The 25,298-nt window shown below is 27.7% G+C and overlaps 1 protein-coding gene across 4 annotated transcripts in view; it reads right to left on the bottom strand.

The window, feature by feature from the left end:
* The window catches only part of LOC105844691 (adhesion G-protein coupled receptor G2), a 99,286-nt gene that overhangs the window by 12,008 nt on the left and 61,980 nt on the right, over window positions 1-25,298 (bottom strand). For 2 of the 4 annotated variants that reach the window (XM_065808149.1, XM_065808151.1), the window contains exons 7-16: window positions 17,359-17,460; window positions 17,077-17,178; window positions 16,081-16,193; window positions 15,196-15,266; window positions 14,638-14,768; window positions 13,314-13,546; window positions 11,867-12,013; window positions 11,124-11,649; window positions 10,420-10,630; window positions 1,533-1,798 (exon numbers count right to left, since the gene is read on the bottom strand). In XM_065808149.1, coding sequence (XP_065664221.1) covers window positions 1,533-1,798; window positions 10,420-10,630; window positions 11,124-11,649; window positions 11,867-12,013; window positions 13,314-13,546; window positions 14,638-14,768; window positions 15,196-15,266; window positions 16,081-16,193; window positions 17,077-17,178; window positions 17,359-17,460 — 1,902 coding nt within the window. The remainder of the gene's footprint in view (window positions 1-1,532; window positions 1,799-10,419; window positions 10,631-11,123; window positions 11,650-11,866; window positions 12,014-13,313; window positions 13,547-14,637; window positions 14,769-15,195; window positions 15,267-16,080; window positions 16,194-17,076; window positions 17,179-17,358; window positions 17,461-25,298) is intronic. The other 2 variants (XM_065808150.1, XM_065808152.1) reach the window with 2 other exon arrangements.

Below are 25,298 nucleotides of genomic sequence, written 5' to 3' on the forward strand. Positions count from 1 at the left end.
TTATAATACTTTTTCATAAATTTTTTTCATTATAAATATATCCTTATTAATACTTTCACAAGTTAAACAATAGCGGAAAAGTTCTAATTGGTCTGATTAAAAGCTCCTAACAATAAGTGGACAATCTGTATTTAATTATACATTCACACTTGGTTTAATAAAGTTAAAATTCTATAAAATCAATTATGAATATTTAAATACTCCTCTATTGAACATAATTTTAAAAAGATCGTTCAATATAGAATCACAGAAAACATAACTAATTTAAAACTCTTATGATCCATAAAACTTCAGTGTGTCTAAAAGTAAATACACTATCAACACATTAAAATTTTTATAGAAATATATTGCAAGTTTCTAAAATATTTTGATTTTAAACAATAAGAATTACAATTAGAACTAATTTTTGGAATATAATGACTCGTTATTAACAAAACCTATCATTAAAAGATCAATTTTTAAGTCACTTTTAAGCAAAAAAAAATTAGTTTTTTCAATATTATTAATTCAAACCTTTAAATGAAAAAAATTCAAACTTTCTGAACTTAAAATACAAAAAAATATTTAGTATTGTTAATATATTAAAATTTTTTACTATGTTTTGTTTTTATTTAAAAAGCAATTAAAACCACTGCTAGGACTTTAAACTAGATAATTTCAATGAAAAACACTGGGTATTTTGAGCATGCTCATATTACACAAAAACGGCATCTTTAAATAAAGTCAAAACTAAATGTTTCTACGTATTGTTTTTCAAACAAAAATGGATTGGATTTTTAGCTAACATATTTTTCTTCAGGAAAAAATTAACTTCATCAATTTAGCGCCAAAATATCGCATCAAAAATTTATTCATGCGCCATCATGTGATATTATTTTAACAACGCAAAAAGTTTAACAGTGTTTTAATTAGATGATAGCCGCTAACTAATGCATATAAATTTACGCTAATTGTACTGATTCCTGTTATCACCACATAAAGTTTATTCGAAAAATACAAAGCAACTTTAACTTCACTTCTTACTTCTAAGAAATCTTTAAGTATGCTCAGATTACCAAGGTGCACATACTATCTTAATCTACCCTATAGTAGATACAAATAACTTTTATTTATAGCTAACATAAAACATATTTATAAACATGCAAATATAATAAATGCACAAACATGCAAATATAATATATGTATAAAAACACATATATGAATAAGTGAGCACATATATATATATATATATATATATATATATATATATATATATATATATATATATATATATATATATATATATATATATATATGCATCTATAATATATGTATAACTATGCATATATAATATATGTACAATTATGCACATATAATATGTTTAGTTAATTATGCACATACAATTTATACTCATTATATGCGCATAACTATAAATATATGTATACTGTACATTATCAATGTTCGCACATTTTTATTGTTCATTAAGCATAAAAAATGTGAAGCTAGAAAGTAACTAAGTGTATTAGAAAATAAATAATTATATAAAGTCATACCCCAACCAAATGCAGATGACTTTAGGAGAAATATATAAGAGCTAGATGTGTTAAATACTTTCACAACCATTCTGTATAAATTGAATCCTTCAACTGCCATCCAAAAGAATGATGATAAAATAAAAAATTGCAACAATGAAGAAACAGCCATGCACAAACCACGAGGTTTTGTACGTTCTACCAATCCAAGAAATATAACAAGTGTGCACAATAAATTCACACAAAGAATAATGAGAATTTTTGGAGCAAGTTTCTTTCGCAATTCACTTAAAAGAATTAACATTTACACTACAATAGATTAAAAAAATCAAAACATTTATATTTATCATATTTTGTATATTATTTGACAGAATCAGACATATATTTAACTCAAAAAATCTTGATTTAAATATTTTTATTATATATATTTTTTAATATCTTGATGAAATATAAGGCTGATGATTCCCACCAGGCATGAAACTTTTAGTTCCACCAAAAAACCGTTTTTTTTAATTTTATTTGAGTAGCTATTAAAATGCACATAAAGTAGATTGATCTGGACATGAATCATCATTGAAAATCTCATACAGAGGATTTGGGCAGCCAGTGTCTATGTATACGGGGAAATTCTCAAAATTGTTGTGAAAATTTTCAAAATGTTTTGCGAAAAATCTCAAAAATAACTGCTTTCTTAATTAGACGATTTAAAATCCTACAAATTTTTTGGTTTTCTATATGCTTTTCAAATGAAATTTTTGTTTTTAACGAATTTATAAAAAGTAACAAAACAGAAATATTGGTATGGGTTCAAATCAAAATTTTGGCCGAAACTGATACCGAAACAGAATTTCAGTCAATCACTACAAATAAGGATGCTTTGCAAAAATTTGTGATGATTGGAGCCTGGTAACAAAAAAACCTTAAAAATAAAGATGCCTCTGCCCCACAGATGAGAGCAATAAGTTTATAAAATATTTTTTAACAATTCTCAACTAAAATAATATTATCTAATAAAACCATTTGAATTAGACATTTACCATAAGCAAATAAATGTGGACAGATGTAGTAATTTTGGTCATCACCAGAGAATTCGAAATACAGTAAAAATAAAAAAAAAATTGAAGAACTGATTCCGCAACCTAATGGGCTATTCCGCATCCCTTTGAACGCACAACTTTTAACACCATTTCACATGATTGATATATATATATATATATATATATATATATATATATATATATATATACACAGAGTATCTATATATACATTGTGTATATATATATATATATATACACACACACTGTATATATATATATATATATATATATATATATATATATATATATATATATATATATATATATATATATATATATAAATATATATATATATACATATATATATATACATATACATATATATATATATATATATATATATATATATATATATATATATATATATATATATATATATATATATATATATATATATATATATATATATATATATATATACATACAGCAGTGGCCAAAAATTAAATACCACTAATTTTTTTTTCAAAATTTATTTTTAAACTTAGTATAATTTTATTTCGGAAAAAGATATCAAAAAAAGAAACACATTTTTAGAAAGAATTTTTATTGTATTTTATATTTATTATAAAAGAATTTATAATTTTTTACAAAATAATGTTAAAAAATTAAAAAACTGACTAGTAAAAAATATAAATGGGAAAAAAAATTGGACAAAATTTTAGGACCAGTTTCAAAAATATTTCAAAAAGCAATAAAAAAATAATTTAGAAACGTGTTGTTCCTCCATTTGTTTTCAAGCACTCTTGTACTCGTTCTGGCATTGAATTCATTAAAGTTTTGATTACTTCAACAGGCACATTTTTCAAATGATGAGAAATAGAAGATTTCAAATCTTCCAAATTGTAAAGTTGTTCTTTACCAAGCTTGTGATCAAGCCACGACCATAAATTCTCTATTGGATTCAAGTCTGGACTATTGGCAGGCCATGGAAGCACTGGAATTTTATTAGAATTGAACCAATCGCTAACAACATGCGCTTTATGACATGGCGCATTATCTTGCTAGAAAATAAATCTATCTTGCAACTGCCATAAATCAATGCTAGGAATAAGCGAGTTTTCCAAAATTTCGATGTACCTTTCTTTGTTGAGTCTACCATCGAATAAATGAAAAACGCCAACTCCACAGGCACTCATACAGGCCCAAATGCCTATTCAACCACTGCCTTGTTTTGTTCGTTTCAAAATGCATGATTCATTGAACCATTCCCTTGGAAGTCTACGCAACATTACGCGACCTTTTCTGTTGTCTACCTCAACGTTCATTTCATCACTAAAGACCACACGGCTCCACTGATCTGTTGACCAATTTTTATGTAGTTTGCACCACTCTTTCCTGGCAAATTTTTGTTTTTTATTTAAGCGTGGTTTTTTTGCAGCAGCACGCCATAAATAATTTAAATTGTGGAGGACCCTTCGCACAGTTCTAGGGCTTGCTTTCAGACCATTTGACAGTGTCCATTTTGTAGACAAGTCTGTAGATGATGCTTGTCTGTTTTCTTTCATTAATCTCACTAACGAGGGAACATCACGGTCATTTGAAATTTTATTGCATCCAGTCCTATGACGATCATTAATTGACCGGGTCTCTTTGTATCGTTGAATTATGTTAATAATGCAAGAGTGAGACCTTCCGAGCTTTTCTGCTATTTGTCTGATGCTATAGCCTTCTTCTTTTTATACAAGAGCCGCGTATCTGTCTTTTTCTTCGATCTTTGCACGCATTTTTGCAATATTTTTATATCCTTATTGGAATTCAAAAAATAAATGTTTATTTGATATCGAAACTCAGGTTTCAACATTTTATCTTATAGCCAACGTAATAAGCAATTAAGACAGTTAAAAAAAATAATGGATTATTATTTTTAATAAGTGCAAATTAAAGATTTGAATGTGGTCGTTAAATTTTGTCCAATTTATTTAAAGAAGATTTATAAGTACTCATCAGTTTTTTAATAAGTTAAACGCTATTTAATTAGAATTAGATTAAAAAAATTATACCACTTTAATCCGAATGTTTTAATTAACAAGATATTAAAAAAAAAAATTTAATATGTCAATTAGAATCTTCTTAATTTTAATTTAAAGATTAAGAAACCAACTAAAAAATGAGTGGTCTTTAATTTTTGGCCACCGCTGTATATATATATATATATATATATATATATATATATATATATATATATATATATATATATATATATATATATATAGGCCAGTCAACCTTTCTCCCAGCAAAATAATGCTTCGACTTTTTCAGTCCTCTACCTCTCATTCACCCCCTCCTCCTAAAAAAAATAGATACTTTAAAAACCAACTAGTAAATGCATTTGATAATTATAACATGTTAATCTAAAGAATACGCAAGTAATAACTAGGTTTTACATATATATTTAAAACAATTCCATAAAGCAAAATATATAGACATTTTTAAAGAACACATATACAATACAAAAACTTTTCTAGTGTAAAGTTTGTAACAACAGCATAGAGAAACACTGTTAAAGCAGCATAGATATTAGGGACTTTGGATTCAATTTCTTTGATCAATCATTTTTGGCTAAAGTGTTTTGTCATAACTTAGCTCTTTTAAAGCTACTATAAAGTTTAAATGCATTTAAACCATTTCATATAAACAAATAAATAATCACTTATGACTACTAGGAACTTTATAATAATACCAATATAATACAATAATAATACAGTAGTCAAAATAGCCAATTTGAAAAGCAGAAGACTTTTTTTTTTAACATCTTCACTTCCAACAAGGCTGCAAGCAATTACAATTAGAGTTGGAAGTTAATGAAAGAGAAAAGATGAAGTTTATAGGGCAAGAAAACAATTAAAAGACAACTTAAAAGATTGCTAATTATAGGAATTAGGAAATCAAGATGAAGGAAGCAAATTACAAAGAACAGATGTTAAGGGAATACTAGAGAAAGCTAGACAAAAAAGAATTTTTGGAGCACTTTGGAACATTCATAGTAAAAAAATGAGACTTAATTGAATGATGAGAATGAATCTTAGTAGATGGCACAAGAGACACTAGCTCTTGAGAGCAGTGCCCATTATAGTATTTAGAGAAAAGAGAAAGAGAAGCAACATGATGATGTGATAATGGTTGGAGGTTGGCTGCAAGAGCAGGTCCAACTATGTTTACAATGCGTTTTTGCACCTTGTCTTAAAAAGAAAAGGGTATCATTGAAAGATCCACCCCAGATATGGCAACAGTATTTCATACAAGGACAGATTTAAGATTAATAGAGATAAAGAATAGAATCCTGAAAGTTGCAAGCACGATAAAGAGATTGCTTATGAAGGATAAGTAAGAATTAATCCTAGAAGATGGAGGGTAGATGACTCATCAAGTACATTACCGCACATAAATATAAGAAGGTCTAAATCATTGCGATAATGATTGGCTGAAAAAATTGGATTTTATCTAAATCAAAGTTCGACAGCCACTGTGAGCTCCATGCTGTAGCAGAAGTGAGATCCTTTTCAAGCTCAAATGCCCTCTCCAAACAATCATAGAGTGTTGGCTTCTTATTAAGACAAGAATAAATGGTAGTATCATCAGCAAACAATGTCACCTTTTGAAGATTGTTAATGTAAGTTAAAAAAGAAGAAAGATTGTTAATGTAAATTAAAAAGAGTATAGAACCAAGGATAGAACCTTGAGGAACCCCTGAAGTTACAGGATATGAAGAAGAATGCTGTCCATTGAGGACAAATACTACGATTTTATACTACGATTGGAAAGGAAGGATTCAATAATCTAAAAGATGTTACCTGATACACCGTAATAAGAAAGCTTATGGAGAAAACTAGCATCCCAAACTTTATCAAAAGCTTTAAAAATGCCAAGAGGAATAGCCTTAACCTCTCCACCTCTATCTGATATACAATAAAACCTATCAGTTATTACTGTTAGCAAATCAGCTGTAGAATGAGAAGATCAAAATCCATATTGCTAATCAGAAAGAAAGATTAGGTTCAAGATGAATGATTAAGTGTTTGTTAATTAATTAACAAACATTTAATCCATACCAATAGAGTCTTATTTAAGTTAAAGTTCACCAGCTACTGACAGCCCCATGCTCTAGCAGAAGCGAGATTCTTTTAAAACTCAAATGCCTCCTCCAAGCAATCAGAGAGTGTTGGCTTCTTATCAAGACAAGAATAAATGGTAGTATTATCAGCTAACAATACTGCCTTAGATGTGAGAATTTCTGGGAGATCATTAATGTAAATTAAAAAAAATATATGGCCTAGGATAAAACTTTGAGGAAACCCTGAAGTTAGAGGGTATGAAAAAGAGTGCTGTCCATCGAAGACAACTTTTATATTATGATTGGTAAGGAAGGATTCAATAGTCTTACAGGTGTTACCTGATACACTGCAAGAAGAAAGCTTATGGAGCAGACCAGCATGCCAAACTTTATGAAAAGCTCTAGAAATGTTGAGACGATAGCCTTAGTCACTTCACATCTATCTAATACACAATAAAACCTATCAGTTATTACTGTTAACAAATCAGCAGAAGAACAAAAAGATCAAAATCCATATTGATGATCAGAAAGTAAGTCAAGTTAAGTAATTAGATTCAAGATTAGAGATTAAGTGTTTTTTGAAAACCTTGCTTATCATAGTAAGAAGACTAATGGTACTGTAGTTAAATGAATCAAACTGCTCTCCAGAATTTTGGAAATAGGGATAACAGATGCGGCTTTTCAGCAGGCTGGAAAACAAGACTGTGATAAGCACTTGTTAAATAGTTTTGAAAGTCTAAGGGACAGTACCAGAAAACACTTCCACAAGACTATAACAGATATGTTGCCCAGAACACAAGCTGTAGAAAAATCTAAGAAGGAAATTACTTTAGATACAGAAGCTGGAGTGATACGAATGTCAAGACATGGATCAACCTGTTTGACGGCTATATCAGGTAGAACGCAACTAATGGAATCAAGAGATAACATTGATGAGAAGTTTTTAGCAAACAATTCAACATTGTCTTTAGGTGAGGTGACAATCTGAACCATACAAGTGAGGTGGAATAACAGATTTTCCCTTTTTATTGATACTGCTAAAAATTCTTCAGAAGTCACGAGAGCCTAATTTTTGAGATAAAATACAAGATTTCATGACCTGAGAATAGTGGGGTTTGGCGTTAGACAAAACCTTTTTACAATGTTTTCTAGCAATAGTAAACATATGTCTGTTTTCTGGAGAATTGTTTTGCTGATAGATATGAAAGTAATGGTTATGATTAGAAATTGCAGCAGCACAATGAGAGGAAAACCATGGAGAAGAGTGAGGCTTGACTTGGAATCACCAAGAGGGAATAAAAGATTCCATGCTAGCCTAAACCCTAGAAGTAACATATGAAGCACATTTTTCAGGAGAAAGCTGAGAATCGTGGAAAGAGTCCCAGTCACCTTAATGTCTTTTTGAGCAGATTAAGCATATCAGCAGCACAGTGATCTCTCATTGGAATAAATGGTAAAAAACATTCCACTGGTTTTTCATTAGACATTTTCCATTTTTGAACTAAACTGAGTTGATCTACGTTGATCTGTTGTTGAAAAGCAAATTGCCAAGTAGTTAACTAATAAAAAAAAGTTGTACTACCTTTATCTTGGTATAGATACATATTTATATGTTTGTTAAAAACAGATCATATTCAGATAGAAACTCTAAAAAGCAAAATGTAAATTTCTATTATGATATAATTAAATTTGCAAATTACAATTATGACCCAATTTAATTTTTTGGTTTGATCCATGAAATGCTAATCATCTGATGCATCATGGGTAGAGAAAAATAGACCATTAGGCTAAAAAGATAAATAATACTAAAATGTAAATATAATTAAACAATACCCCGAAGAAAGTAATATCGTGACAGGTATCACCCTATGCAACACCCTTCTCTACTACTCCTTTACATTCTTTAAACTGTTTAAGAAAGTTGCAATTAATACTATAACTACATTCACTCCAATTAAAAAAGATAGAGAAAATTATGTTCAGCAGATTGCTTATGCTTACTATTCCTTCATAAGCAATCTCAAGTTGCAAAATCCACTTTTGCTCATTAGAGAACTCTTAGTTTTTCTGAAAAAGAAGCAAGATAACCAGTAAACACCATATCTATTTACTATTTTTTTTAAACAACTATTTTGAGATGTGTAGCAAAGTTCCAGCAATTCCACAGGTTTCAAACCTTAAAAAATGGATGCCACTGACATCTCTAATTGCTGATTTTTTGTGATGACCTCAATCAGTCAACTACAATGACATATCCAATCGGCAAGGTTGGTAAAGTATACTTTACCAACCTTGAAATGAAAAACTCCTTTAAAGTTATTAAAAATTTATTTTTAATAACTTTAAAGGAGTTTGATTCCTTTCTGGCTGGCCTCTTCAAACACCCTGGCCCTGCAGCAGCTGCCTATGCTGGACATGGGTAAAAACGGGTCTGGATATATACCTATACTATACTTGATGATTAACTTACACCAAAAAAACGATTTCTTTAATTTTTGTATACATTTTTTACAAAAAAATTCAATTCATAACATCTGTTTATATTGGAGTTATATATATTAGAGAGTGCTATTATATGGTTTTTTAACTTTTAATGAATACATATTTTTTATGTTCCTTCTTTTATATTAAAAATATTTGAGATTTTCATTGGTTTTGGTTAAAGATTTTAGGTCGGTTCATTGATTTAATGTTCATTCATAAAAATGTTTAGTTCAACTTATTTTTAATAATATTAAATTGAATTTTTAAAATGAATTAAATGCGATCTTTTAATTTTAGGACCTGTGATAGATGTTTCTTTAGAGTCTGAAAATTATAAAAAGCCTACAAAATGAAGAAGAGTTAGTGCTAAGAAGTGTTCCATGAAGCTACCAACTTGAGCTGTTGTGATCGAACAAATTCTTTATTTCAAAAAAAATTTATCTTAAACAAAAAAAAATGAGCCTAAATCACAAAATAAGCACTTATATTCTGTCCTCTCAGCAATAAACTCAGGTTCAACTACTTTTGACAAGGAAACTGTTTTTTAATATAATTACTTTTAAAAATTACATACTGAATAGTATGTAAAGTAGTTTTTTTATCTATTGTCTACATGAAGAAGGGAATGTCCATGCACACCCTTACCTATGTGGTTAAAGTCATATCAATGTGTTTACTTAACATTTCAAATTGCAAGCCATAAGGAGGTTGTAAAAGTTTTTAGAAAATATTGGTATATAGTTGCCGAAACACCTAGCTACAAAATTGTCATTTTAATTTTACAAGAATTGCAGCGCAACACTTAATCTGGCGAGGAGGAAGATAAAAATCAAAATATATAGAATTTAAACATGTATTTTATGCTTTATTTTGAAAACTTCGAAAAAATTTTTTTTAATCTTAACTTCTTTTTTTAAGAGTGTGAGGGTCAGATTTGTTTATTAAATTTGTGTTGTAAGTTTCAAAAAAAGTTTTGAAAATAAGTTTTGAGAAAAAGACTGGATCACAACTTTATTAAACAGTAAAACATTAATAAGCCAAGGTGTCTTATTTCCAATTTTTACTTTTAATTTCAAAATAATGAAAATAGAAGTAAAAAATAGTAGTAAAAAAATGCCTATATAAACTTTTTACTAAATAGTTGTTTAATTTTAATTACTTTTTATGTTTAAAAAATTTCTAAAAGGAAGGCTTACTCTTGTTTAAGTACAGATTTCTTGTAAAAAATAAAAATTCAAAAACTTAATTAAAGTGAAAAAAGAATAAAACAACTTACGCAAAAGCAGAATAACTAACAATAGTAATAAATAATCCAGCAATTGAAATAGCACAGCCAATCCATGTAACAATACTAAGGATCAGAGGGTTGTTGTTTGATTGATCAACATCTAGTAATATTGCAAAGTTTGTAAGGTGGTTGCATTGGCAAAAGATTTCTGAAGTTGAATTGCCAGTAGTATTGCAACCATCAGAAGTCCAGTTTTGTTCTGAAAAAAAAGAAGAATTTACATATATATATATATATATATATATATATATATATATATATATATATATATATATATATATATATATATATATACATATATAAACAAAATGTAATTACCATTTCCCACAACAACAAAACAAAACAACAAACCATTTCCATAAACTTTTAAATGATAAAATTTATTAAAAAAAAATAAAAATAATAATAAGTCCAAAGGAGAAAGTTCAATTAAATCCTTATTTAATTTAACAACAAACTGTATGCAACTCACAAGTCCTCAAAATTTAAGTTATTATTCAAAAATTTAAGCTGACTATTAATATAATGTTAATAAGCTTAAACTTTTAAATAATCTTTCTTTAAATTATATTATTAGAGTTATTACTCTAATATTATTACTACTTAAATATTATTGGAGTGTTGTTTTTTAAAAAATCATAGTTACTAAAAGTTAATTTTTTAATATTTTTAAAAAAATGTTAAAAAAACACCTTCCACCATGTAGAAGTGACAATTTCTTTTGCCAGAAATAGTAGATTTACTGGAAAACTTCATCAATATTGGATTACTTAAGTTTTCTACTTTTAGACCATTTAATGAGACTGACAGTATCACACTATCTATAACTCTTACTGGTTCCCTGAAAAATGCTTTTGTTCTATATATAAAAGAGTAAATTTGAGTTTCATTATGTTCAGTAAATAATGGAGAAGGAAGAATTATGTAGTCTTTTATATCTGATGCAGACTTGAAATTATCACTAGATATATTTACACTAACAGTAGATTCATTTTCCATTGAAAAAATAAATATTGAGTTTCTTTTTTGTTTTGTAGTGTATGAAGCCATTCCTAAGTTTTTCAGTGACATAGTAACATTTGTGGTTTGTTGTTTCCCCAAAACATCAATTAATGATAAAAAAACAGCAGACAAATTAAACTTCTGGTTTGCGCTCTTAATTAAACTTGTATTGAAAGTTATTAAAGCATCTATAGATGACAAAATACCATGGGTAACCTAAACATATTATTAAAAATAAATATTTATAAGAAAATAAATAATTTTATTATGTATAAATTTTACATAACTGAATAAAAAAATAATAATACTTGAAAAAAGAAAACTTAATATAAAAAAAAGTAAAAAAAAAAAAATTATAAATTTTATTTCAACTATAAAAATAAAACAATCAAATAATCATAAAAATTAAATAAACTAAATAAAAACAACTAACCTTTTCTGATGAGGAGTTCACATTGATAATCTTTTTTATAATACTTGAAATCATTTGAACATCATATATGCTTGCAAGGTTACCATTTTGAACTATGTCATTTAAGTGATCTGTAACATTTAAAATGTTTGATGTTGTGACATTAATCTAAATATAATTTATTTATCTAAATTTATTTATAATTTACAATCATAATTTATAAAACAAATATTTACATAATAAAGAAAATAAAAAAATATAACTTTTATAAAAAACTAGTTAATATTATGTAACAACTTAAATGCTTCTAGACATTTAAGAATTCTAAAAATTCTAGAATTCTAAAAATTTTTTGTATGATTTATTTAGTTAAAATTATATGGTAAGGTAAAATTATATTCTTTGTTCTTTAGCATTTTTAGGTGACAAAAAGTAGCAGAAAAAGAAAACTGTTAGTAAAACAATAAAACATCAAAAAGTAAATCTAATGTTGAGATTAATAAATCTAATGTTGAGATTAATAAATCTAATGTTGAGATTAATAAATCTAATGTTGAGATTAATAAATCTAATGTTGAGATTAATAAATCTAATGTTGAGATTAATAAATCTAATGTTGAGATTAATAAATCTAATGTTGAGATTAATAAATCTAATGTTGAGATTAATAAATCTAATGTTGAGATTAATAAATCTAATGTTGAGATTAATAAAGATAATGTTGAGATTAATAAATCTAATGTTGAGATTAATAAATCTAATGTTGAGATTAATAAATCTAATGTTGAGATTAATAAAGATAATGTTGAGATTAATAAATCTAATGTTGAGATTAATAAAGATAATGTTGAGATTAATAAAGATAATGTTGAGATTAATAAAGATAATGTTGAGATTAATAAAGATAATGTTGAGATTAATAAAGATAATGTTGAGATTAATTAACCTAATGTTGAGATTAATAAATCTAATGTTGAGATTAATAAAGATAATATTGATGAATCTGTGAGGCTATTGAGATTGAAATGGCTAACCAAAAAAAAAAGATTCTAAAGCAAAGTAATAGCCAACCAAGCGATAACTCACTGTTAGAAACCATTTTTTGTTAATTATTTAAAACTTTTATAATATTATGCAACAATGATATCATTATTGTATATAAAATTTTGTAACATGTTTTATTTAGAAAATAGCTCCAACTATACGAGCCAAGCCATTACACTTAGGATTAATAAAATTTGAATAAGTTAAATAAACAGCATGTCACTGTAAACAATGTATTTTAATTTTATATATAAATACTATTAAGATATCATTAAAATATCATATATTATCATACTATTAAGATAGCATTAATATATCATATATTATCATACTATTAAGATATCATTAATATATAAGTATATATAACTAATATATAGAACATAATTAACAAATTAAAATACTACTTTGATATTAGTATTCATACGTTTTCCAAGTTGATGAGTTTCTGGGATATTTCAGATTTTGGAGGACAATTTGAAAGAATAGCAGGTTCCCACTCAGGAATAGCAAAATGACTAACAAACAAACATCTTCTTTGAAATTTAATACTTGTATTATAAACACAAGGGAAAACAAAAACATCATCTCTAAAAGTGACTGGAAATTTATATATTCCAGTGTAACTCTCTTCACCAACAGTCTGTTCAATACAACAGTCTAAATATTAAATAACTTAAATACAGAAATAATAAAATTAAAAAAAAAATCAATTATAAAATCAACAATAATAAAAGCAATAACACAATATACATACAAAATAAAAGTATAAAAACAATAAACATACATACATACAAAAACTTCTTTGTGCACATAACTACGCAAAGAGGTTTTTATATACTACAGCTGCCCAAACCCAGACTGAGAGTGTGAGTTTAAACCGGTGTAATCTATTTGTAAAGGATATTCATTAAGGATAACTCTTTCTTCTATTTTAATTTATATTTTTATTTTTCAAAATACTTTAAAAAATTCCTGGATTTAAATCATTTTAATAATGAAGTAAATTTAAACAAACTATACAAAATATATTTGGACAGTTCCAAAACCAGTCAAAGTGAAGTGTGTATACATACATACATACATTGAACAAATATTTTATAAAGCAGTATCTACTTATGAAGGAAAATAATTACAGTAAGAAACATTTATTAAAAAAAATTAAATTTCGGTGTGCATGGTATCTTACTAATGTCATACTAAAATATCAGTAGGATGCTTCAGCACATACATTGCCTGAGGTTTAGGGATTAGACAGGAAATATCTACATAAAAAGGAGATCTTTTACAGCATGATTTCTAGGATTAAAACTAACTGAAGATCTTTTCTTAATCTTAAACTTGATTTTTTGTGTGTGTGTAAGTTAATCTCAAGTTTGTTTTAAAATGATTTCATATTATTATAAACAATTTACTGAACCTAAATAGTAAATGGATATTTTCTTAAAACATACAAATAAACAAAGTTTATTAAATTGCTATTTCATATAAATTTAGCAAGTAAATTTGTTTGATTTTACAATTAAAATAATACTAAGAAAGATTAATATTATATATATATATATATATATATATATATATATATATATATATATATATATATATATATATATATATATATATATATATATAAAACTAAATAACAAGAAAAGAACTTTTTGCTATTTTTTTTAATATATTATATATCTGAAGGGAAATATTTATAACAAATATGAACAAGAATTGGTACAATAAAGACTAAAATATCTTACCACAAGATTTTAAAGAATTAACAAAAAATATGGCATCCAAATTTAGATTTTTAAGCACTCTACATTTCTTAACACGATTTTTAACCATAACTCTATAGGAGAATTTGACTAATGCACCAAGTTTCAGATTTCTAATTAAAAAAATATTTTTATGGTATACAAGGATTAAAAAATACAATGGAATGGAAGAGGTATAAAATATAATAAGTAATAGAAATTGAATAAAATTTTATAATTAAACATTTATTTTCAAAGATTTTAAAAAAGATAAAAAAAATAAAATAAAACTTAACATGAAATCAAACATTAAGAAGATTAAAAAATAAAACTAAACATAAAATTAGATATGAAGAATAGGGCTGAGTTTTTGAAGTAAAAATGATAAACGCACAAAAAAAACATTGATGAACCATACATACAATGTAACTTATACTGTGTTACACTAGTTACAATAAAAGCTAGACCCTAATGAAGAAGATTAGAAAACAAAAATTAAATGTTAAAAAGATGAGAAAATGAAAATGAAACATAAAGGAGATAAAGAAATAAAAATTAAACCTGCTATAAAACTCTATATGTTGTAAAATTAATTCTTCTGTAAAGTTGGGGGATAAAAAACTATTTCTGAACTAAATTAAAATTATATTAAATAAAATAGTATTTAAATATTAAATGAATTATTTTATTGATATGCATTAAAAATCAAATAACATTATTAAATATATAACACTTTAAAAATTAACTTTTACTGAACTAAAAAGAAAATCAAACTATAAATTTAGCACTAATAAAAAAAACTTTAAATTTTATAATCATGTGATTTTTTTTCCATGTATTCAAATTTTACTTTTTTATTATTATTTTTATTATTTACTATATCTCACTATATTTCATAGCATAGATTTAGCTTTCAATCAATATTTAAGGTATTTTGCTTAAAAATAAACTGAAGCCCAATTTTAGTATTGCGTCATTTTGCAAACATAAGAACTAAAATCTTTCCTTAGAATAACTTTCTAAAGCAAATGAATGATCAATAGATATAATATATTTATGAATGAAATTCAAAAACTCATTTACCACTTTTGCAATCCAAGTCACTTGGTAATTAAAACAAGTATGAATAGCAAACATGCAAAAAAATATAAACAAACATTTTCCCATTGTATATAGAATTGTGAAAATTAAAAAAAAAACTGTTTAACTAAATTACTTAAAATCTAATAAATTACTTGAACTCTAATTATAAAACCTAATTATAAAATACTTTAAACAAAATGTGATCTTATTAACAGGTAAATGTTGTTGCCAATGATAACAAAAAATCTATTTAGTATTAGCATTATTATTACCTAAATAATGATAATAATGATAACAATATTAGTAATAATTGGTATAAATAATAAATGGTAACAAAAAAAGAGTTTTAATACAAAATCTCACATTATTGGACAATTGATTTTTCATTTCAGTAAATACTTCACTTGATTTGTTGGAGAACTGATTATTCCATTGCTTACTCATTACAACTAGATCAGCTATTGCACAACTAAAAACTAAATTAAAAAATGCAGTTAAGAACTAATACTAAAGAAAAATGTGACAAATTCAACTTAAAACACATATGCTTATCTAATAATGGTAATATTTCAAAAAAACAAATGCATGGAAAAATATTTTTTAAAGTATTCAGTAATTATCACATAAAATTGCAATAACAGCTGGTTAAAGACTAATTAATAAAATATTGTGCATGTAAGCAAAATTTTGATGCTTTCAATTTCAAAAGATTCAAATTCCTTTTGAAAAAGCATTCTAAATGTGTATTGATTTAATTATAACTTTCACAAACTTTAATAAAGATTTTGCCCAAGTCCAGTAAAAACCGCTGCACAAACAAACAAAATGATCTTCTACTTATATTTTTAAAATAAATTTTACGTTGCATAATTTTTGGACGATCCTTAAAGTAAAAATTAACTTGCTAAAATAAACTGAAATTAGTTATTTACATTAATGTACACAAACTAATTAGTTTAAATTAATTAAATTAGTTAGCTAGCATTTAATATCGAAACTTTTTTCTTATTTTTACTAAAAAAGCAAAAGCAAAATAACAACTAATAATTACTGTATAGGCACTTTTTGGGGCGCCCATATTGTTTCAGCGGGACCAAAATAGTTTTAGTTATTTATTAATATTTTCTATTTTCAAACTATTTCCTAACTGTTTGAAAAAACTTGTTTTTTAAAAACAAGGTCTTTTTAACAGGTCGACCTTGAATTTGAAATTGAACGAAGAATTCACTTTGGGAGGTCGAAACAGCAATTTTGATAATTCCAGGTGGTCATTGGCCGTTAAAAGCTTATTATTTTGTGCACTGCACATTATAAATTTTTAATTATATAAAAATAATATTTAATGTTAAACCAACATACCTGAGCAATTGTTTACACCATCACCAATAAAACCACTTTTACAAACGCAAGTTGTGCCATTGCAAATAGCATCAGGATGGCATGCATTTGTGCAAGTAAGTACTGTACAAATATAAGTTCTTAAAAATATTTTTTTGTTACTGTAATTACTGTTACCAAGCGATAGTGCTAAGTAATCAATTGCCAATATCTAATTTTATTAACTTTTAATTTACTTAACTTAAATATTTACTAAACTTTATGATACAATACATAAAACAGAAAAAACAGTTAACTACATACCTGAACAGTTATTTACACCATCACCAACAAAACCTTTTTTACAAATACAAATACTATTATTACAAATAGCATCAGGGTGACATTTATTTTTACAATCAGTTGCTAAAATAAATAAATTTCATACTCATAATATTTTTATTTCTGTTAATGCTTTTTATTTTATAATCATGTCAGCATTTATTTATAAAATTTTTACTAACCAAATTTGAAAAAAAACAACACTTTTTATCTACTATACTGTAACCAGTAAACAAAAGACGTCTAAAAAATGTTTAGACAAATATTAGAGTTAAGACAATATTTAGACAGTGTGTTTACTGCATAGAAAATAGTTATTAAAATGAAAAAATTGAACATAATCAACTATACATAAAATATTATTAAAAATTCAATTTAAAGGAACAATATAAAATATTTTATTAGTTTTATTATTTGCACACCATCCACTTAAACTTTAAAAATAGTTTTTTAAAAATATTTCATTAAATTAAATTGATTTTTTTAAGGAGTTTTTTTTTTGATGTTTAAGATTAAATTAGAGCTAAAAAATCAATATTTTTAGCCTAATGCCATTTTATTGAGTGCTTGAGAAAATTTATGTGGAAATATTGCGATGCATATCACAGGCAGCTCTAAGTGAAAACATCCAAGAGATGCAACCCTAAGTCTCAGACTTTGCTGATTTTTTCACCACTTGAAGTTTTTAACAAATTATAGATACCCCCAAATTTTTATTATCTAATTCCAACCAACTAAAATCAACTTGTTTCTCCGCGCAGCGACCTTGTTCATCCAGGTTCGTGTTTCGGAGTTAAAGAGTTGAGAGAGGGTTATAACCACTATTAAGTAGCCTCCTCATCTGTAGTGGCCTTCTCGGCCTTGAGAAGGTGAATAACAAAAAAAAAAAAAAAAAAGTTTTGACTGTTTTAAAAAATATTTTAAAGCAAACAAAAACCTGCCAATTTAAAAAGTGGTTTTGGCTCTTGTTTCTTTTGAGTGGAATATTAAATCGAAAGTATGTACACATATTTTAGGGCAAGGCACTATTTGACGGCTAAGAGATAATGTCTGTTGCATATCATTGTCAAATTTGTGGCAAACAATGTGGCAACAATAAAATTAGGGCAAATATACAAAATTAAAGTAAATTACTACATTACTATAACTAATAAATTTTTAATTAAATAGTTTAAAATCTATTTGATTTTACATTATTATGTTTTTTGAGCTAATAATGCTTTTTTTTTCATGTTCATTGCTTGTCTTATTTTATTTGTCATGATTTGATAAATATAAAACTCATCTTTTATATGTAATAAATTTAAGTCCATTTGACAAAGTTTTTTTTTTTTTTTTTTGGAAAGACAATCCAATTCTTCATGATAACTGTAACTAAATTATTTAAGACAACTTCTAAAAAAAAAATTGATTTGACATGCAGAATTGTGAAAAATGCAAAAAACTAGCATCTTAGATTTTAATTTGATTTTATCTTCTCCATTTATCAGGCATCTCTGCATTGAGCAACAATTTGAACTAGTGAATATTATGTTATTTTAATTACAACTAATGGTAAAATAATGATGAAATTTAAATTACAACTAATTGTAAAATAATGATGAAATTTAGGTTTAGCAATTCTACAGTTTAAAAAATGCAAATTACCAAGCTATGAAATAAATGTCTAAAATATGATTTGAATAATTTTTTTAAAACAAGATTTAACTATTTAAGATGGTTGGTATGTATTTACGTCAACAACTATATACTATATATGTATCATGTATACTAATTTGAAGTGTTTTTGAACCTGAAGTAGTTTTGTATGTACACCTTCACAACTATGTTAAAGAAAATCATTATTAAAATTAAATTTAATTAATCCTTAATGATGCCATTAAAAAGTATTCTGAAAAAGTACTATAGATGATGATATGTTTAGGAAAAATTTGCAGTTTCTTTAATTGTGTAAATGGCAAACTTAAAACAAAGAAAAACCATTGAGATTCATTAATCTAATAATGATCTCATAAATTGGGAGAAACAGTTTGTATGTTTAATTGCAAGTATTTTTTACAATTGATAATGTTTTAATAACATGTTCATGTAGATACAACTAATCTGTCATCCATTAACTTAAAAATGGTGCATAACCGTTGAACTGGCAACTTACAAACATTATTTCTGTTAATAAAAAAGAACTAGTTATCCAAATAATTATAAATCTAACTTCTTGACATCTACTTTTTTTTATAAAATTTGAAAAAACTTATAACAAATGGAAACAAAAATTGGAATTTCGGGGGAAAAAATGGAAATAAAATACGGAAATCAAAAACGGAATAAAAAAAGAAATTTAAAACAAACGGAAATAAAAAGTTATTTATAACAAACTCATATATTAAAACTTTTCTTAATAACCTAATTAAAAAAAGAGCAATATGGTTTTATTCATAAACACAGTACATGCCCCTATAATATTTTAAAGTTATGTTACGTATTAAAACATAAACTGCACGTATTATAACATAAACTGGATATGTTATGTTACGTGAAAAATGTCCGTTATTTTTATGTAACCGAGACATAACATTGTAACGTAACGCTACGTGAAAGTGTTACGTAACAACACGTAACATTTTGACCAAATGATACCTAACATTGTAATCTATTGTATCTAAATTACTGATTTTTATCATATGTACATATTTATACGTATGGAGAGAATGCTACTATATATATAGAGCTGTTTAAGGAGAGAGAAAGCAGTCAAGTCAAGTCAGAGAGTGTAGCCAGTTATTGTACAGTAAGTGCAACAATACTTTTTTTTTTTTTTTTTTTTTTTATTATTATTTCATTTATTTAACACCCAATGTAATTTACAAGGTAAAAAAGAAAAATAAGAAAGTTATTTCTCGTGATTTTCACTTAAGAATTTTTTCTTCCAGAATTTGTTTAAAAATTCCTCTTTGCTCTTTCGCATTCCAGCACTCTATTGCATGTTTCAAAGTTTGTTCAACTTCGGAGGGAATTTCACTTTTAGAAAGTGCTATTTTTATCTTCTTTTTATTTGAATTAAGTTTTGAAAATTTAGCATCCGAAAACGGCATAGGTCCTAAATATCGGCAACAAACGAATGTTTAAATAAGGGGTGTTTCAGTTGTGAAAAGATAATGTCTGAAGTTGTTTTATTATTAAGAAGACGAAGAAACAAGTTTAATTTATTTTGCTGAATACTTTTTGAAATTTCCTGAATTTTAAATAGCGAATTTGTATAGTTCTTACTGTGTTTTGAAACATTTAAAAGCGATTTTAGTGCACTCCTTCCAATTACATCTAGCTTTTTCATCAAATCAGAATTATTTTCACATATCTCCATACCATAAGTTAAGGTAGGGACTGCCAATAATTTATATATATAAGAAAAAGAACTTGGGTGGGCAAACCGGATTCTAGATTGAATAAGAGTTTGAACAACAGCTCTAAAGTTTGAAATTTTTTCATCAACATTTGTATTATTGAGTGAAGCAAAAGTTGAATGTTTAGTATCCCATGTGAATCCCAGATGTCTAAGTTTATTCTGAAGATTTATTTTATTACTAAATATCGTTATCGTATTGGTTTGTATTTGTGCTTTACCTGAAATCAAGAATTCAGTTTTTTCGGCATTTATTTTAATACAATTTAAATTACTGTAAATATTGCATGTTTTTATCAGCTTTTTGAGACCAGAGAGGGTAGAGCTTAAAAGTATGATATCATCTGCATATGCCACCACACCAGTGAAGTTACCATATATCGATGTGCCAACAATACCTTGATTTGTAATAGTTTCAAGAAGACTTTCAGTGTAAATATTATATAGGTGAGGTGAAAGAATCGATCCTTGTCTTACTCCTTGCTTTAGAAGAAAGGAGTTTGATTTACAACTTTGATATGAGACTGTTGCACTACTATTGTTATATAACGAAGAGATAGTGTTAACTATACAGAGTGGTAATTTTTTATCGAAATATAATTTATCAAATAGGATATTCCAGTTGCAGCTATCAAAAGCTTTTTCTACATCTAAAGAGCATAGGTATATATATTTATTACAAAATAATAAATATTTACAATTTTTTTAAATAACATTAACTAAGGTTTTTAAGTTTTTACAATATAAGGTTTTACAAGCTTTCGTAAATATATACACAATCTGTTTTGTATATTTTATTATATAATTTTTGTATTTTTGTATTTTATTTTTTTTTTGTGTTTATTGATTTTATATTTTTTGTGTTTTTTGATTTTCAATTTTTTTGTATTTTTATTTTTTTGCTGTTGTGCGGAAAGAAATCAAGAGTTTAGATTAAGTTAAAAAAAGGAGAAATTTTAAAATAGGTTAAGGAAAGATTCATAAGGTAAAAAGAATGATTTATATGCAAAAAAAAAATTAAAAAAGATTTACAGGACTTTTACATAAACATTACGTTACGAACACTAAAGATAAGAAACTTATGTGTTAAAATAATATTTCATAAAATAAGGGCTAGCAGTGATTTGCTAATCATATATAATAATAATTTTGTTGCATAACATAAAAAATTGCAAGAGGAAAGGAAATCTTTACTAAACATACAACGAGCCGTTGTTTTATTTTAGCTCATATGTTTAGTTTCAGACTTCCATTCTCCACTTGACAGAAAATGGTTTTAATACTAAAATACTCACAAAAAATGTCCGCGGTGTTTCTACGGACATGATAATTATATTTTAAGGTAATAATATTCTTGATGTTCCTGGTTATTACCCTGATCACTGCCATTGGGTCAATTTTTTTGTTACTATACATGTGGTGTTATACATGTGTTATACATGTGGTTGTTACATATACATGTGGTGACATCTACTGTTCCATATTGCACTCATGATGGTTTGAGTGAGTGTCAACAGCAGCTGCGAAGTGGGGCTTTTCTCCGATAAAGTCGCTGTTTCAATCGAGAAAATCGAATTTATCGGAGAAAAGTTGTTTCGGGATGTCAAGGAGTTATATACGTGTTTAAAATACTCCCAAATTGCTACAGAATGAGGACAGTAGGCAAAGATGTGCATGTTGTCCTCGATTTTACCACAAGTTTTGCATTTGTTATTTTTGACGATCTGCTGCCTTGTGCTTTTGGCTAACAAGGCCGCAGAAGGTAAACTGTTGTGTAAAAAACGAAATAGGATGTTTGAGTCGGTCCGCATGCGTGGGAGGTGAAGTTTTTTTTCCAAGTTTGGGTCCACGGCATTGTTGTTTTTGTTGAACCGTTCCAGAAAAGTTCTGCTGGCACGACTGTCTTTTTGATTTTTGCCACTTCTAAGTAAAAATTTTTTGTTGTTTTTAGGGGGACGTTAAAAAGGGACCCGTTTTTGCCTAATATTTCTATTGTTTTTTTGTAGTACTGAGACGTTTTGTTGTCCCAGTGTTTTGGAAAATTGTTCTGCTTTAAAAAGTTCCAGCTTTGGTTTTGGTTCGTAAATTTTATAAGTGAACTCGCCAACCAATACTTTGAAAAGTAGTAATAGTCGTGAGCTTTGTCCTCTTCGCATTCTTTCAGTTGAAAGAGTGTTTTGAGGCGAAGTGCAAGACTTTGCTCCTTCGGTGATAAAATTCCGAGACCCCCGCTTTTGACGGGTAAAAAAAGTGTCTCTCTTTTGACCGGATTGAAATCGGTCTTTTGCCGCAGATTTTCGAAAATGGCTCTATGCAGACGTTCTATTGCCCATTCGGAAACGGACAGCACGTTTGCCAGAAACCACACTTTTGACATTGCTAACGTATTTATCAACATAGTCTTTCCCCTAAGTGACAAAGTACGTAGTCCCAGAAACTTGAGTTTTTTCTCTATTTTGTTTAGAGTTACTAACCAGTTGAAATTGGTAGTATCGCTCAGTCTGGTGTAAAAAGTAACACCTAATATTTTGAAACCAGTGTTGTTGTTCCACTCTATGTCGTCCAATTCCGGGTACATTTTAGGATCAAAATCCCCAAGAGCGAGACCCTTGGTTTTTGAGGCGTTGATCACTGAACCACTTGCTTTTTCAAACAGTTTTATTTTTTCGAAAAAAAAGCGGACTGATTTTACGTCCCTGGCAAAAAAGTTCGAATCGTCTGCGTACTGCTGTATTTAGAGGGGTTTAGGTGTACCTGGTAACGGGAAACCCTCTACTCTGCTGTCCGCTCTGATTACCAAAGCGAGAGCTTCGGCAACAAAAACGTACAGCAAGAGAGAGAGGGGGTCACCCTGTCTAACTCCTCTTTCCGTAGGAAAGGAGGCTGACATGAAACCGCAATTCAGAACAGATGCCGAAACTTCTGAATATAAGGTGTTGACAAAAGATACAAAATTTTTTCCGAGATTGAATTTTCGGAGAATCTGAAGCAGAAACGCACGATCGACTTTATCAAACGCCTTTTCTTGATCTATTGACAAAACGAAACTAGGTAGATTTTTAAATTGCGCGTAATCGATAAGATCACGCACTAGATGTAAATTTGAAAATATTGTTCTACCTGGGATTCCGCAAGTTTGATTTGGTTCTATAATTTTGCCCATTACTTTTGCAAGTTGTAGGGCCAGCGCTTTTGTGATTATTTTGTAATCAGCGCCGATTAAGGGTATGGGCCTCCAGTTTTTGCATTCGGCAAGATCTCCTTGTTTAGGAATCAGTGAAATAATTGATTTTTTCATAGAGTGGCTAGTGTTTTTTTCTACGAAAAGTATTTCGTAGGCAAGTTCTTCAAAATCATTTTCTAAAGTGTGCCAAAAGGTTTTATAAAATTCAGCTGAAAGTCCGTCATAGCCCGGAGATTTTCCGTTTTCAAATTTAAAAAGGGCTTCTTACAGTTCCACGCTAGTTAGGCGGGTGTTTAAAAATTGATTTTCATCATCACTTAAACGTTTAGTGATGTGTGACAAGACATAATTTTGGCTGTCTTTGCATAAACTAGTTTCGGTGTAAATGTTTTTATAATATGAAACAAGGGAGTTTAGTATTTCACCAGGTTCACTCGTCAATGTGCCGTCATTCTTGCGAATTTCGGTAATTGACTTGTTCCGCTGTTGAGTTTTTTCCAAATTATACAAAAATTTTGAAGGTTTCTTCAATTAGTTTTTGTTTTGTGCGAATAAACGCTCCGGGAAACTGGAGCAAGAAAAGAGCATCGCGTTATGCTGTGATGCTATCTAAATTCGGGTTAGCGTTTTGTCGCTCCCGCTGGATTTTGTTTTCAATCCTTTTGATGTTTTTTTTGTTTTTTGCTCTTTCCTGTATCGATATGTGTTGTAATTCAGCCCTAACAAAAAGTTTGCAGTCGTCCCACCATTTTAAAATTGACGTATAAGACCGTTTTTTAGTTTGCCAATCTTGAATTAAGAGTTCAATTTTCTGCCTATGCACTTCTATTTTCAAAAGGGAGCAATTTAATTTCCAGTATCCTGGTCCTCTCCTGGTTTTACTAAAATTGACAGTTGTTGACACGAACTCGTAGTCAGAAAAAGGGTTGGTGAGAATTTTGGTGTGTGCTGTTTTTTTGGCGACTTTTTCAGGGCAGTAGATTCTGTCGAGTCTACATTTGACCGTCTGATTGCGCCATGTGAATTCTCTTTTGCTTGTGCCTTCTGTGTCAAGAGGTAGGCTTTCGACCATGTTGAAATCCCCGGCCAACAGGACGGGTAGTCCTGTGAGATGTCTCCAAGGCCGCCGAAAAAACGGCGCCTTTCTCTCGGCACATTAGGAGCATAAATATTCAGCACCTGCATTTCGTGTTCGTCAATTTTTATCATGACATTTAATATTCTTCCGTTATTGTCCCTTTTTAGTTCGTTTAAAGAAACATTGGATTTAGAGAGAACTGCCACCCCACAACAGTTATGACTCGGACCAGAGTTCCAAATAGACTCGCCAGTCCATTC

This window comes from Hydra vulgaris, chromosome 10, assembly GCF_038396675.1.
Source record: "Hydra vulgaris chromosome 10, alternate assembly HydraT2T_AEP".
NCBI lineage: Eukaryota > Metazoa > Cnidaria > Hydrozoa > Anthoathecata > Hydridae > Hydra > Hydra vulgaris.